At 32.8% G+C, this 17,461-nt stretch overlaps 1 protein-coding gene across 6 annotated transcripts in view; it reads right to left on the bottom strand.

The window, feature by feature from the left end:
- Nucleotides 1-17,461, bottom strand: part of LOC145299148 (inactive tyrosine-protein kinase transmembrane receptor ROR1-like) — a 1,518,258-nt gene that overhangs the window by 225,780 nt on the left and 1,275,017 nt on the right. For 4 of the 6 annotated variants that reach the window (XM_080144380.1, XM_080144378.1, XM_080144381.1 and 1 more), the window contains one exon: nucleotides 14,389-14,435. In XM_080144380.1, the coding sequence (XP_080000506.1) occupies nucleotides 14,389-14,435 (47 nt within the window). Of the gene's footprint in view, nucleotides 1-14,388; nucleotides 15,428-17,461 lie in introns of those variants that run through there. The other 2 variants (XM_080144379.1, XM_080144377.1) reach the window with 2 other exon arrangements.

Raw genomic sequence — 17,461 nt, 5'->3', positions numbered from 1 at the left:
ATAGTCCTCCTCAACGACACTCGGTTACATTTACAATTTTAAAAGTTTTCTTATTTTTTATTTATTTATTTTTTTTCAGCCTCTGCTGGATAATAGTATTTTAATATTTTCCTGTGGCAAAGACAAATCTAAACTGTTTAAGATGTTCAACATTAGGAAGTCCATGGGGAAGACCCAATAATAATTCAAAGCAACCAAATACATACTACCATAGTGAAAACCCTGTGAAAATTAATAACGCTTGCTCGCCTCAGATTTGTTCTTCTTAAGGGCAGGGGTGACCGCATATACAAGGCCAAGGCCACTCGAGGATAAAGGTTAATGCGTATCTGATAGACTATGAGATAGTGATGATCAGTAAGGATGGAACTTAGGTAGGGTTTGATTATTCAAGAGCACGGCTCAACAAGAACTTATTTACATTAGATTTGAAAACGACCATGTTATAGTCAACTGAGAAGCAGTCCCGCGGTATTGCGTTTCACAAATTCTTTTAATTGAGGGGTTAAAAATCATCAAAATATGTTAAGACAATCCATATCGGCGTCTCTTTGTGTTTACTTTTTACTTATATATCATACTATCAGGGAGACTCGACGTTGCCCGGGATTGAATGATGAGAAACGAATGTTTCACACACGCAGTATTCTAAATTACACTGTAGAAAACCTACTGTTAATTTTATAAAATTAATTTATATATAATGGCTTGAATAAAGTTTAAAATGCAAAAGTCAAGTATCACGATGCACTTGTTCTTTAAACAGAAACATTAATTTCAAACACGCCCCTGTCATATTAAAGAACCTACTGTTGAGTTTATATATTAGGCTCTTCGGCTTGTGTGAAAATAAAAATTTTAAAATGCATTTGTGATGTTAGGCTGTGTAAGGTGTTAACTTTGGTCAAAATCGTATGTTCCTTTTTTCATTGGATTATTTCGATTATTGATTATCGATGCTTATTGAATCCATTCGGATAAAAACCCTATCTAAGAACACTGCCAAGTACATAAAGCACCTTTATGTAAAATTTGCTAAAAATTGCCGTAGTCGTTTTCGAGTTCATAGGGAACAAACTCGCACACACAGATACACACAAAGTTCCTTTCATATAATAATAGAGAAAAGATAGAGATATTAGCACTAATGTAAGCTAGTGCTATTTGTGACCAAACGGGTCACGGCACAGCTTGTATATATAGAATGTTTTGAAGAATTTTAGTCGAATAATGGAGCTAGAGATGCGTGCCATTTAAACAGTACTTGTATTTCCTTCTATGATGTTTGTTTTGAGGTGTTTTGTATAAATGACATTAGCCTTTCCACGTATTTTTGTAGCTTTATTTTCTTTCTTTGTATCGTTGCAAAAGACGCCAGTAAAATGGTTTGAATCGCTTTTGCACAGAGGCAACACTGTACATAATACCGCGTTTAATGCATGTGCACGCTTAAACGACAACACTTGTCATTAGAACAGCGTGAGATAGCAGATGTACGACACAGTCTCGCACGTGTCTTCGTCGAAGTGAAGGAATTTTCTCCTATTTTCTTGAAATCTAGATTCTGTTTACAATGTCCGTCTATCGGGGAATGCAATTTAAATCGAAACCCCATATAAAGATCACGCGCAACTTTTTCCTATGTAAAACTTTACGATAGAATCCACTGGTATTTTTGTATTAGTTTTTTTTGAGGAGGGACATCTTTCAGAATAGCTACCCCCCCCCAAAAAAAAAGATAAAAAAAATAATTACACAACAAATAAATGTTATAAAAAACAAGCTAAGTTACTCCTCTGGAAAGCTGTTGTGTTTTCACTTATTTTAAAGTGCTTTTTTTATTTAAGAATAATGGTAGTGTACATTTTGTCGAATTAGAACGAAAAACAAAATGGTAGTCTCATTACAGCCATTGCCGAGTCTCGATAATCACATTAAAATCGAAAATTAAACAAAATACTAGTAGAATATTACATTTGCACACGATTGATGATATTTGAACTGTAAAAGATGATATTTTTCAGATTTCTAGTTATAGAAATCAAAGAAGTAATCATTTAAAATGTATATATATATATATATATATATATATATATATATATATATATATATAACTTTCTTGGAATCTTACGGTGACTGGTACAGCTTTTGAACCGGAAAAAAAAAAAAAACTTTTATGTACTTCTGCAGTTTACAAATCGTGCTATTTAAAAAAAAAATAGTATTTCCAAGTTTAAGTCAATATTTTACAATATCTTTTGTTTATTAAATTGTTAAGTGAAAGTACAGAATAGTTAACTAATTCCTTCTACCCATGTAAAGAATGGCATTGGAAATATTAACGTTATTATTTCAGCACGATCCGTAAACTACACAAGTACCAGGTTCTTTAATATTATCACAGGATTTTTTAAAACTCTAATCCTAAACTAACCATAACGTAGCCGGCTTGTGTCCCGTTCAGCAACTGTATCAGCACCATCTTATGCTATCCTATATTACAATGTTGATTCAATTAGAATGCTGCTATTATACCGCAGAATCACGTTGACACACCGATTCCCCATTACATTACCGGTTAAGCGAGATTAAGCCTGGCCAGTACCAGATGAGTGACCATCTGGGAATATCAGGTGCTATATGTTAAAAGAAGATTGAGGTCTACTTTAGATAAATAGTGTCACCAATCCTTGTATGGTGATCATGCCATAACTAGGGCTATAACAATAGCATGTTCTTTTGACTATCGAGTGTGTATCCGTTGATATCTTATATGCTTTTATATGGAGTAATGTGGTTCTCGATTGATTAACTGTGTCCAACTGTGTCGGATATATACTCGAGAGTCAAAACAATGAAAAGAATATGCTGTTGTCATAGCCCTGGTCATAACCCTTGTATGACAGACACCAATAAGATGGAAAGAATCTAAGAAGAGGTTCCTCGTCCTGGAGTGATAAGAAAAACCCTGTCTGAAGAGGTGCCACTCAGGGAACTCTTACTTGCCTTAAGAAGAGTACAAAATTGACTTTGGAACCAGGTGAGACATAATCACTTCTCTTCCCTGCCCCACCCTCTTACGTCTTTCCTTACTCCATCGGTATTTCCATTGCAGGTGCTTGATTAGGCTTCAAGCTCTGGTTCCCTTCCTATAAAATAACTCGTCTTTCTACCAACCCTGCAAAGAATTCTACGTTCTTCCTCTTTGTACCAAAAATCAATCGGAACTTCCACAGTTCGTTTCTTTCCACAACTATACCACTCGCGGAACACATTATCGCGGGAATGCTTCACTACAGGTTACAACATGTTTTTTTTTAAAAATCTAGTGTCAACAAATATGTCATGTGAATTAATAATAGTTCTCAATCCTTTCATATTACTGTTACCATCATTCAACTGAAAATCTCACTAACCTTTATCCTCGAGTGATTTTTGGCCTTATTAAGTGGTGAGTGAATGCCATAATAAAGTTATATAATAATAACATTAAGAAAAGTAGTATATCTTCACACTTTACGGCAGTTGTACGATAGATTATGTCATCAGAAGAGTATTAGTATCCAATAAGGTAGAACGTGTATTTGAATGTTATGAAAAACTTTATATTGAATAAAGCTTTGTGTATACAATATCTGCTATCTTCATTTGGCTCGGTTCCTAATTAGAAAAGTTGATTTTAAATGGCGTCTGTCCCAGTGGATTCATGGATAGAGTTACTGGCTATTATCAACCCGATGGTTGTTGAGTCGATCCAGGGCTTGGGATGGGTGCTGGTCTAGACACACTGAGGAGGTGTGATACAGCTAAACAGTGTTTGTGGATGACTATATATAGATCATGGCGTAACGGTTAAACGCGCCGGACTTTGATACACATGGTTCGGAGTTTGATTCCTGGAAGCAGTCAAACTACGCTGACGAGAGGTAGTTATCTTGAAATATACATGTACGCACTATTTAAAAACAAAATAATAAAATATTATATACGTCCAAATATATTATGGTGACTTTCTAAGTAAATAAAAAAAAGAGCTTGGAGGCGAAGCCACTATTTAACCGTATTTATCGTAAAAGCAATCTTCCCCTCTCTCTCTCATATATATATATATATATATATATATATATATATATATATATATAGTAATTTATAAAATATATATGGCGATTAAGCTACACTGAATATTCGGCGTTTCATCCACTCTAGGATTCCTCAGGCTTATATATATATATTGTATTGGTAGTAATTATTTTTTGTTTGTTCAAAACAAAATATATAAGTGTGTCCACCAAAAGAGTGCTCAATGTTTAGACAGAGCCAAAATAAGTGAATTTAGTTTACAAACAAATGGCTACACATAAGCATACATGTTTCAGCGAAAACCCAGTACGGGAATCGCTTCGTCAGGCCAAGGACATCTGACGAAGCGATTCCCGTACTGGGTTTTCGCTGAAACACACACACACATATATATATATATATATATATATATATATATATATATATATATATATATATATATATATGAGAACACAAAAACTGTAAATTACAATTTACAAGAATTTATTGTTCGACAGGATACTAAAAAAAAATAAATATTAAGATTTCCTTCATCAGAGGAAAGAGTTGAGCAAACAATTATGATAGTAAAGATATGAATTTGCTGGTTATTGCATAAATTGAAATTGCATTAGATAAAAACTAGTCATACATACAAAAAGTTGTATTGAGCTTTTTTTATTTGGTTGGGATTATGATATAAAATATCGATGTATTTGAAAAATGGTAGTGGCGACGGACTCTGTTGAATATGTATGTTCGGGAAAAAGAGTTAAAACTAAAAAAAAAAAAAAAACTGTACAAAATACTGTTAGAAGCTCACTATATATCCGCCTATGTTACAGTAACATATATTGAGTGGGTTTCTAACAGTATTTTGTGTAGTTTTTTTTATTTTTAACTCATTTTCCCAAACTTACGTATTCAACACAGAGTCAATCGCCATTTGCATTTTTCAAATACATCGATAAACACTGTTTTTCGGGCCCAATAAACATTTTACATTAAATAAAAACACTAGAAAATTATCCAGTTAAGTAGAAGAGAGAGTTATCTTTCTTTTAATAACATTTATTTGTTATATATTTTTTTTTTGCCAACTTTTTCGAATCTATGTGTATAGTAAAACAAACCCGTTTTTCTTTTAAATAATAAATCTTTCTCAGTCTGTCCTACTGAGAAAAAAAATGACTCTTTCTGCTTCTATAAAAAATAATTGCCACCGCCGTTCTTTTACATAAATTAAACGAATGCATGTTTTCGTTTTATTTATTTATTCAGATTTGTAATAATTTAAATAATTTTACAACTATAAATATTTCTTGTCCTTTTTTACCGCAATATATCGATAAAACGAATATAACTTTTTGAAATGTATTTATTTAAGGTTCTACTGATTTTAAGTCGACATTACCTGCTTTTTGGAACAATTTTAAAATCGGTAAATTCACAATGGTTCGCCTTATCGACATCAGATTAATCATCATTTTCTGCTGGTCTGATGATTTGACAATGTTTGTGAAAGGTGATAACGTACGTACGAACATTCGCTGCTTTGGGCGAATTATTACAAATATTTGTTTTTAAATCCTACAAAAATAGTACTTTACTAGAAACGCGAGATAACAATCAAGAATCGGAAGATAACCATGTGGTATCTGTTCTGGTGTTGCAGTGTTGTTGTCCTTCACCTTTTCTGTTCTCGGTCAGTGGAGGAGAAATCCTTCATGACCGAGACAATTTTTATTTTTGTTCCTATCCAGAGTGTTCCTTTTTGGGGAGTTGGATTTTCCGCGCATTTAAGAATCGACCTTGTGTCTAACCCTGCCATCGTGAGGAGGCAAGTAAATAGGAACAATCATGAATCGGATACTTGTGCAGTTTACTGACCGTGCTGAAAATAATAACATAGCTGAGAATGCCATTCTTAATGTTTGCATTTTTTTTTAACTATTCTAAATTTTCAATGAACGATTTAATAAATCATAAAAATTCAATTTAACTTGAAAATCCTATACAAAAAAATAAATAAATAAATAAATAAATAAAATAAAAAATAGCCCCTAAACTGCACAAGCACCGAAGAATTTAAATTCTTACGAATATTTATAAATAAAAGTAGCGGGGCGATCGGCATTGCCGGGTCGTAAAATATGCTTAAATATATTTAAATTCATGCAGATTTCTTATTTCTTCTTCTTCTTATATTAGTATTATTATTATTATTATTATTATTATTATTATTATTATTATTATTATACAGAGCCAATTCTCTATTGAATATTATATTGTACCTAATATATAGTAGTGATTTCAAAAGTAAAAAAAAAAAAAAAAAAAATGACTTGGATGCCATCAGCTAGAATCGAAACCCAAACATTTAGCGCTCCAGTCGCGTCTCCTACCGATATAGCTATCGCACGATGGGTAACAAAGATGTAACATTAAACGACTTGAAAAAAATGAATTAAATTTGGGCATGCGCAGAAAGAAGTAAAAATATGTTGGCAATTTGAAATGAAACAAATTGCATTTCAACTTGTCGATATATGTATGTACGCGTTATTTATTCACCCAAACAAAGAGTTTACTCGCTATAAACCATTTCTGGTGTATGATTACTATTTCCTGTTAATTTCAGTGTTATGTGACCAGACTAGTAGCTTAAGAGATTACCGGTTTACATACAGACACACATACATCTACGGTTTTATTTATATAGATAATTAAGATATTTTAGAGGTTTAGCTGCCTTTGTGGAAACTATTTCAATAATTTAACGATTAGATTTTTCAAACGACACTTTTCATTTTCTTCTGAGTAACATCGACAAGAACTCTATTCTATGTCTGCGAATTAAAGTGGCATGTTTTCTGCTAGCAAGTGGCCAGTCTGGAGAGCCGTATGCACATACCGACACGAACATTACGAAATATTTATATACATACTCCTGTATATATATATATCCCTCGCTCTCAATGCAAATATCATCGTTGATAGTAGTGACGACGAAGGTTCCAAGCATGCAACGCATGAACTGCACGCATGCCTTAGATATTTGCCTGAGATAAATATTTTGGCACTAAATTTTACATCTTGCCCCCACGCAGTCAACTTAAAAAAATAAAACTGAAATTATTTATTTCTCTAATTTTTCTTTTTTTTTTTTTTTTTTTTTTTTTGGAATTGGAGCAGTTACATACTAACAAATTGAAAATAACTGGAATTAAAAAATATCTACAAAATAACATTTTAGTTTTGTAGAGTGAGTATTTATTTTAATATTATTTGAATTAAACACAAAATGATTGCCTCTTTCATTGCCACATAGCGTAGGATAGAACGAGTAACCATTTTTCTGTATTTATAATATGGCAGTCATTTAAAAAAAAAAATTAAAAATTAGTTAATTCTTGACCGGAAATAGTTATAATATTCGTTTTAATGAGCATTTTTAATGATAATTTGACACTCTGAAATTATCGAGTCGTCTGTTTAACGGAATTTGTAGAATTTTAACGTTTATAAAAGATTTTGTGTGTAAAAAAGTTTATTACCGATGAGCAAGAAATTTAATCCAATTTAATTTAAATTGTATTTTTTTTTAAAACTAAAAGACGAATTTTATACAAAGTGTGATTGAAAATCGAGTGAATTGGATATATCAATCCATATGATCTCGAATAGTAAAATTAAACAAAAATTAGTTATTGTAATTATTCACTTTAATTTGTAAAAATTTCAAAACGGGGGGAGGAGGACTTACGCTTTAATTATTTACGTTTCAAAGAAAATTATTCTAGAAAATTCTTATCAAATAACGATAAAAAAAAACTGGCCACTTTCAAAAATGTATTTATTTAAAATTGTATTCTTTTATTCGATGGAACAAAATTATCTGATTTTTGGACAATTTGTTTAAGATAAAGGTAAAGTCGGAATTGTTCACCTTAGCGACATCTCAAAATCTTTCCTAATTAATTAATTTTTTTTTTTTTACTGAAATATATATCATTAAAAAAAAAAATCAGCGTGCATCATTTTAGTTCTCTATTAAATATTATGAATTAGAAGAGTTAAAAAAGAAAGAAAGTATGTGATTCAAATTTAATCATTTTGTGAGATGTCCGATCAGTTTTAAATTGCCAATTTTTTTTTTTTTTTTAAATAATTAAATTTTGGTAAGAAATTAAGTAATAGACGCATATATAAGAAATATTAGGTTGGTGCAAAAAAAATAATAATGTCCTTATATATATATATATATATATATATATATATATATATATATTAGTTAAACGCCAAAAAAAAAAGAACAATATTTTTGCATCTAATAGCTAATATATAAAATTTAATGCGAGGAAAATCCAACTTCCCTCTAAAAAGCGACAAAGACAAAAATAAATATTGTCTCAGTCTAGAAGGATTTTTTCTTCAGTGACTAATGTCAGATGAAATCAAGTGTACTATCAGAATAGATACTACATTTTGCTTTTAATTTAAAAGCTAATAGGATCATTATGATATTTTTGACATGAAGGTCAAGTTTCGACAGAAAGCTTATAAATATGGAGATTCCTTCGGGGGGGGGGTAATCAATTGGTAGATAGATATCAACATGGTTCGTGCATCGAATGGAGTAACTTTTAAAGCTCGTAGCTAAACATAACTACTTAAATATGATATTTATTATGTAGGGTTTCTACCAGTATTTTGTTTTTCGATTTTTGAGCGATTATCGGGACTTCCAAGATGATCGTCTCATGTCCACCATTTTTTCTTGATTTAACTTAACACTCGGCATTACTTGCGTTTCTAAGTTTTTATTTCTTTTAGGGTCAACATTTATTAAGGCCCGGATTGGTTGGTTGGTTATTTTTGTTTTACGGCATATCAACCCTTTTCGGGTTATTTAATGCCGAATCCAAAGATTTTGAAGAAAATTTTTTTAATAGAATATATTTGTTGTTTTCAAATCAGTTTCTATTTAACCCATAGTTGGGACCCTAACAGGTACTACCACTTCGGGTCAGAATGGACCTGGGAGCAATGGTAATTAAAGGGTGGCTCCACACTCCCCAAAGCACTCAAACTGGGGTCTCACTACTGGATATAGTTTAAGGTCATATCCAGGAGGACCTCAAGGCCCGGAAGCCAATCAAGGATAAGTGTTAGGTGGCTGGTGAGACAAGTCGCGGTAAAACTTTGGTAGGGCTAGATTATCTAAATGGACGACTCAATAGGAATTTGTTCACATTAGACTTGAAGACGACCAGCCGTGAGCAAGCCAACAGTTGCGTTACCACACAAAAAATTAGGTAGGTAGAATACTAAGTTATCTTGCCTTTGGTAACAGTTTTTGTGTTATATCTGTTTTTTATGCCATTTTTTTTGTTTTGTTATGCTGTAAAGTGCCCAAATGGATTGCTTAAATAAAATATTATAGAAAGGCAAAAAAAGAAAAAAAAAAATGAAATTGTGAGAATACAGTTGTGTTTAGCCCAAAGGCTTTTGGGACTTATTAAGGGTTTATTGCTTTGTGAAAAAATGATCGGTCATTTGAGTTCAAGCCTTACTGACCATCGAGATTGAAAGAAAGGGAAAAAGACGAATAAAGGACATGCCTAGATATAATTGTGTGTGTGTAGTAGTAGCTCTGCTGTAGTAATAAATGAAGAAGCAGTTGGCAGGGGGAATGTATTTTGAAACGAAAGAAAACGAGTGTGGAGAGAAGTTTTTAGTGAAACACGCCTGTAGTGTATTTAGAAATCTCCACACTATATTCTTGTGTATGTGTGTGTGTGTGTGTGTGTGTGTGTGTGTGCGTGTATACAATTAAAGCACGCAGTATATAGCGAACAGGTTATCGAGATAAAGAGTTCGGTGGAGCTCCGGAATAAAGACCGCGGCCGGCGACGTTCCTTTGTCATTATTTTTGAGCAGAGACATTTTTTTTTATGGCAATCATTACTATTACCGACATAAATTATTTTAAGAAGAAAATAAGATACTTAAGAAATTAACTTAAAATATTTTATTTTGATCTATTTACTAGTTTGTGATCTATTTGCGTTGAAAAGAACCAAAAAGTATTTACTAGAAGTCAGAAAAGCGTTTAAAGTTCGCGCATAGACTGATTCTGGGGAAAATAGACAACGTAAACGTAAACAGCGAAAAAAAGAAAGAAAAATAATTATTTTAAAACTTCAAGTGGGGAATCACTGTATATATATATATATATATATATATATATATATATATATATATATATATATATATATATATATATATTTAACGTAAAATTGTCCCTAATTTCCGGGCCATTCTAGATGTTTCAGGCTATTAACATAATTCTTTTACCACTAACCCCAAGTCCGGGTGGTAAGGTTGTAAAACAATACGTAATCGCCTAATAAAGTAGAAACGTCCAAGATTTATATTTAATAAAATAAATAAATAAATAACTGCCCCCAAAACACTAGAAAGACCCGGAAATGGAGGATCAGTTTAAATTTACTGCGAAACTATTTATTTTCTTTCTGACAAGGTTTTCAGGGTGTTAACACGTAATCGCCTAAAAAAAAAAAAAGTAAAAAATCATTTGGGAGGGGAGGTGAGCTAGTGGTGGTTTTTTCTTGATCTACGTGCTGACAATAATTTCCAGTTCCTTGGAGTAGTGACGAACATCACACACACACAACTCGAAACTTACATTATCAATTTTACTAGTTGTCAACATTTATCCGAGTAATCGTTTATACGACAGAGGCGCGATGGAAAATTCACGTTTCTGTGTTAGTTTTAAAGTACAAGTGAACTGTAATACTTGACTTAAATTAATTTCTAGTTTTGAAATACTTCAAAATCGTTATATTTTAGTGAATTTCGAAGGTTCACACCGTGTCGGACATGCTTTAATCTAGTAGTATGGATTAAAATGACCGACACAGAATTTACTTCGTGAGACCTTCGAGATTCTAAGATAATTTTGAAACATTTTTTTAAACATTAAATGATTTTTGATACAGTATAAAAACGAACGTCAATCATTATGGTTTATTTTTGCTATTAGACTTAAAGTAAACATGTAAATATTACTATTGACGAAATAAATTATTTTAAAAGAAGTGTAAAACAATTTATTTTGGCTTATAAACTTATTTGTGATCTATTTGCGCTTAAAAATAGTATCTATAATAGAGATCTCACCTGTCTGTTTAAATGTATGTATGAATGTATGTACCCTAAAACTTTCGACAGAGGCGATGGATTTTCACGAGATCGATATGATTTTGAAGCTCAATCCTTCGGACGACAAATATCGAAAAATTGGCCCAAAACATTAATTCCTTCACCCTCAACTGGGCACTTTTCTACAAGGAGGGGTCGCTTTTTTCGCTGATATTTTTCAACGTTACATCCTCTCTTTTCGATTGACTAGTCTTAATTTAAACCTTCGCCACTTCCGGTTAAGCGATATGGACGCGATGGCAAAGACGTCACTTTTTTTTTCACGTTTTTTTCCTCCTTCGCTGTACGGGTTCGAACCTGCCTACTTACTATCACCGTTTTTTTTTTTTTTTTTTTTTTTTTTTTTGCTCAACACACACCTCCAAATACCCAGGCTAGTGTTTAATATAAGTTATAAGTATTTTTAGTTCCGTAATTATTAGTCGTGAGTAAAGTGATAAGACATGTTGTTTACTGACAGGAAGTAAAGTATCGGACTTCTTAATACTTTATTTGCAACCAACAATTATGAAACTTAAAATTATTATACCGTCCATTATATTTAACGTAAATATGTTTTGTTTTGAGTAAGTGAACCAGAATAAACTGTTTTCGGCTAATTTCGGTTTTAACTCTGCCCTCGCGGGGATGAAAGTAAATAAAGACCATCGTTTTATATCATAGAAAAAGTAGCTAAGATCCAAGTGTAGTACCGGTTTTGATGTTGCAGTGTTGCACTTGAGTTAATTTGTTAATAAGTATATCTAGGGTAACCCTTCTATACGAAGGCATTTTTTTAAGAGTGCCCATTTTTGGGAGAGCTAGCTTTTCCTCACATAAAAAAAAACAACATTGTGTCACATATTGCTCTCGCAGGGAAGCAATTACATATCAATAGGAACTCTCGTTGGCTTTTTGTGTAAGAGCAAAGTATAGTATCTGTTCTGATACTACACTTTATCTATTCTCTCATAGATAAATGAAGAAATCCTTTTACAACTGAGGCAGTTAAAAAAATGTTGTCCCGATTCAGAGTGTCAGAGTATATGTAAACTTGATAAAGTATATAAAAAAAGAGGTACCATTCTTAGTCATTTAAAAGAAATACTTATTAAAAAAGGGTATGCATAATACGGACCGTGCTGAAATAACGGTACTATTTACTAATAAATATTCTTAACGAGAGGGGAGCATTTAAAAAAAAAAAAACGCAAACTATCCTGTACTTGAACCTAACAATAGAATAAACAAAAGATACAATGTAAGTTGAATTTAACTTGAAAATCCTATAGAATATTGTACGATTCGTATTCTACGTAAGTATCTGAAATAGTTAATCCATTTTTTTGGTTTGATTTTTGTATTATACAGGCAATATATATATATATATATATATATATATATATATATATATATATATAAATTCTATTCGACGCCATTTCTTTTTGTAATGAAATCGTAAATATATAAATACCAAATTCATTTCTAGAAAAAGAAACCGACATTACTCGGTTTAACAGAAATTTACCCAACTTAACATTAACCACGTGTTCTAAGAATTAACAAAAGATATTTTCACATTTCTTATTTTTTCTGTTTCTCCATATTCTTTTGGGTCGCGTAATGTTCTATTTTAATTTCGCCAGTGTTTATATATAAACCAGAGGCTTGGTGATACGAACAGCAACCTTCGCGGTTCTCACGAAAAACGACTTCGTTACGGGGGTTTTAAGCAAAACAGTTGTATCCCAGCGAAATATGTTCCCCGTCTACAAGAAACCCACTGTTTTTAGGAGTTGCGTATTTTTAGTGTTAACAAAAACGGTTTGTTCGTTTTCTTTCGTTTGTAAAGAATTATTGGGTGTAATAAAATAAATAATTTTTTTTTTCTGGGATATACTGTTTTCTTTTTATTAGTTTTATTCCGTTTAATAACTTAGTTTTCAAACACGTAAATCCTGAAAACGTGAGACACTCTAACACACGCACAATCGCAGACACACACACACATGCGAAATTATACTCAGTTATTTGGAGTTAGCGATGACTAAATTATTTCGAGGCGTGTTTCCATGGCTAAGAAAACTCGTTTGTCAAGAATCGGAACATTTAACTGCGACATCTTAAGTTCATTCTATATAAATAATAAACCAAGAAACATATGAACGATAAAAAGAAACAGGCCTTATTTCGTCACGGAGTGGTTTTAAAAGACGCTGCTTGGCAGGGCGAATAATAATAATAATGATGACAAAGTACCAAACGAGAGTACAATGTTTATGTATTAGCTTTTGGAGAATCGGCAAAAGAGATTCTTCCTTCCAGGATAGCTGATTTTACCTGATAGTAGAGACATTTTTAAAACTTTACCCTCGTGGGAAAGCAATTAGGTAGATATATTGAAAACGCACATATTTATAAATATTTTGATTCTTCTTCGTCATAATAGCGAAATTCGTAAATCGAAATGTTGGATTTCTAGTGAAACCAATGGTATCTATTTAATTGTTATGTCGCAGTGATGATCATATCCAAAAATTACAACAAACGATAAGGTACAAAATTAATTATTGATGAAAATAGTTTTCGAAGACAATAATCGAAAAATTGAGTTTTGCAGAAAAGAAAAAAAAAAAAAAAAAAAAAAAAGAAACAGGAGTTCGAATCATAACAAAAAGGAGGTAATTATTTTTTGAAAGCTATAAAATCTCAGGCCAATTTAGCAAAACTCAATTTTTCGCTAATTGTCTTCCAAAACTGTTTTCATTAATAGTTAATTTTCTACCTTATCGTTTTTCGGGATTTTGGGATATGTTCATTACTGCAACGTGGCAATTAAGTGGGTACCGTTGGTTTTACTTACAATTCAAAATTTCCAATTTCGCTATGATAACGAAGAAGAACCAATATTTTAGTAGGGACAAAACATAGTACAAGGAAGATGAGCTGTTCAGGTCTTTTCTTAGACTGTATGAATTTATGAGAAAGTTCATAGTGCAAACGGGATAGTATAATTGCTTATGTTTAATATTGATAATCAAGTATACTACTAATACCAATAATAATAATAAAAATAATAATAATAAAAATAGTACTTACCGATTTGTTCCTCTGAAGAATGGTAGTCTCTTTCAAAACTTCCTTGCCTACAGAATAAAGGCAAAAAATTTTGCGTAAGTAATAGTATAATTGAAATAATAATCCGTTTTATGGAGGGACAAGATAAATTGTTCGGGGTGTCGCAATATGACCAAGGGTAGTGGTGAGGGCGACAGGTTAGGACACCTTTTCCCATGCCTCCTCCGACTAACCCGGGGCCTCACCTCTGGTTCGAGTAACCGTCGCTGGTGTTGTTTTGTTATAGCAAACTTAAAAAGATGCTTCGGCAGCAGCAGCCGTTGTTATAGTCGTAGGTTTGTAGAGAGCCAGGAAGAGCGAGCGAGCGAGGGAAGAGAGAGAGGGTAACAATAATAATGCAAGAGGATGAAGCCAGAGAGAGGGGAGACGAATCCATGCAAGAATAACGACATTATTGCAATGATGGTGATGTTGATGGTGACGCGAGGGAGCAGGGAATGTTGGTCCGCCGGTATCTTGGGGGTCGGTTGCGGTGGTGGGGTGGGGGATTGTATTTTTCGGGGATGGGTGGGGATGGGGGGTTTAAGTCGGGTGGAAAGGATGGGGAAGGGCAGGCTATCTCCTCCCCCCCACAAACAACAACAACAACAAAATGTGGAGCTTTAGAATAAAAAATATTAAGGCAGATGTAAAGAAAATAAGAAAAAAAAACCCCAAAAAAAGCAAAGAAAAAACAAAAAAAAAACAAAGAAAAGAATAGTTAAAGGAGAATAGCTAAGGATATACGTAAAATGTACGTATATACATATCTTCGCCGCTATGTTAAAAAAAAAAAAATCACACACAGACACACACACTCACTAAATGTGTGCGTGCAATAGGGTGCTGTATAAGATGGGGGAGAGGATAGCGGGTGGATACCGTTTGATTAATATAGAGGTGGGGCCCTCCTCCACCAATAGTGATATGAAAAGCGTAAGAGTTTAGAGGGAGAAGTGCGAACGAAGGGCTGTGCTTTCTCTGTGCCTTCTCGGCATACAATCACATAGAACGCGTTCTCATGTCACAGGCATTACTAATACTACTACTAGTTGTAGTAGTATTAGTAATGGTAGTTGTAATATTAGTAATAATACAGTAGCTTCCAAGGGTTCATTCCATCGAGGAGGAACGGCGGAGATTGTAACTATTCCAATGAAAACATAATTGATCTAAATTCTAAACGTATATTTAAATTTACTTACTAATGCAATGCACACACACACATACACAATATATATATATATATATATATATATATATATATATATATATATAATGAGAGAGAGAGAGAGAGAGAGAGAGAGAGAGAGAGAGAAAGAGAGGAGGGGTAATTAACGATAAAAAGGAATAGAGTTCATCAGTAGTTGACCCTGTTCTTAAACAGTAAAGTTTCTCTGCTTAATAGCTTTCGAGAATGGCGTAGTGGATAATAGCGACCCCCGGTTTCAATCTCAACCTTAAACACTTGCCTGTTTACTGTGGAGGTGTGTTACAGCGAAACAACCTGTCTGTAAATTAGGCCTTATTTATTATTGATATAGCTCGCTATATACATATGCGTATGTATATATGGAAAAGCTAAAGTCTGGCCCTTATACTGCGATGAAAGTGTAGTATCTGTTTTCTTCTGACGCGAGGACAGAAGTTTTCGTAACGCCTGGGTTACTTTTAATTTTTGTCTAAATCCACAGTGCCCCCTTTTTGGGGACCAGAACTTTCCATGAATTATAAAATAATCGATATTATGTCTAAGTTTGCCCTCGTGGGGAGTCGATTACAAAGAAGCACAGCTACCCCCCCCCCAAAGCCAAAACAGATAGACAGAAAAAGGGAAAGTTACGATACGAGAGAACAAAACGCGGGAATCTAAACACACGCATGTATAATGTGTGTGTGTATGTGTGTTGGATTGACAGATGAAGCGAGCGGACAGCAAGTGGAGAGAAAAGATTGATGAATGTGGAGAATGACACACGGGAAGAACCGCACGTGAGAATCTTATATATATATAGGGTGTACCCAAAAAAAAAAAAAAAATGTCCTCACACTTTAACTGCTATCGAAGTTGACTGAACAAAAATTGTCACCTATTTCAACATTTGTGAACATGATTCTTCAATCACATTTGTCTTCTGTATTCGAATCTATTCCATTCAAGGGTTTATTCTCAATAAAAGGTTTGAACACAAGAGTATATTTTTTAGACACCCTGTATACCATTAGTTATCATTAAAGGAAAAAAAAAAATGTTTTTAATCCGCACTCATAATTTTTATGAAGTATGCCTTACACGTGTTTTGTTGAATAGCAGAAATTCACTAAACAACTCCTCAGAGATAAATGTGTGTTCCTTAAATAACAGTTGGGATTGTTTTATATATATATATATGGACTAAAAAAGGGGGATTGGGGAAGAAAAAAATGTAGACAAAAGAAAATAGAAAGTCTGCAAAAACACATACATACACATACACTCAAACACAAACACTGTGTTTATAGGCACCAACCATGAGAAAAAAAAAAACTAATTTAATTCAAAGCACACGTAGGGAAGCCGTCATGCCGTCATATTTAATATATATATATATTTATTACAGTGAGAGTTAGAATAATAGGGCAGTTAATGTATAGCATTTGTAAAAATAATCAAATGTATTGATTTAAAACCATTATTTAGACTAAAATCTGTTACTGGCCGGTTACTAACGACAAACCTTGTGTCTATAATACACCAGTTTTGTTCTCTTACACACACACACACACACACACACACACACATATATAATTATTATTATTTCACGTATCGGCTTTTCGTACTTTCTGTAACAATGCTCAATACGTGAGTAGAGCTAGGTAATAAGTTATACTTATACAGAGAACAATTAAGCTACACAATTTTCGCGTTTCATCCACGTGTAGATTAATTAGGCTATCGATGAGAAACATGGTGAATTTTGTGTAGGTTAATTGCCATATATATTTTCATAACTTACTCTTTGAAAAATAAAATTATCGCCCTATCCGTTTTATAGCAGATTCCCTATAAAAATGC

This window comes from Euprymna scolopes, chromosome 2 (assembly GCF_053919585.1).
Source record: "Euprymna scolopes isolate OS-2025 chromosome 2, ASM5391958v1, whole genome shotgun sequence".
In the NCBI taxonomy this organism is placed as follows: Eukaryota; Metazoa; Mollusca; class Cephalopoda; order Sepiida; family Sepiolidae; genus Euprymna; species Euprymna scolopes.
Note: the sequence above shows the minus strand (reverse complement) of the source record. Positions and strands in the feature narration are given on the sequence as shown.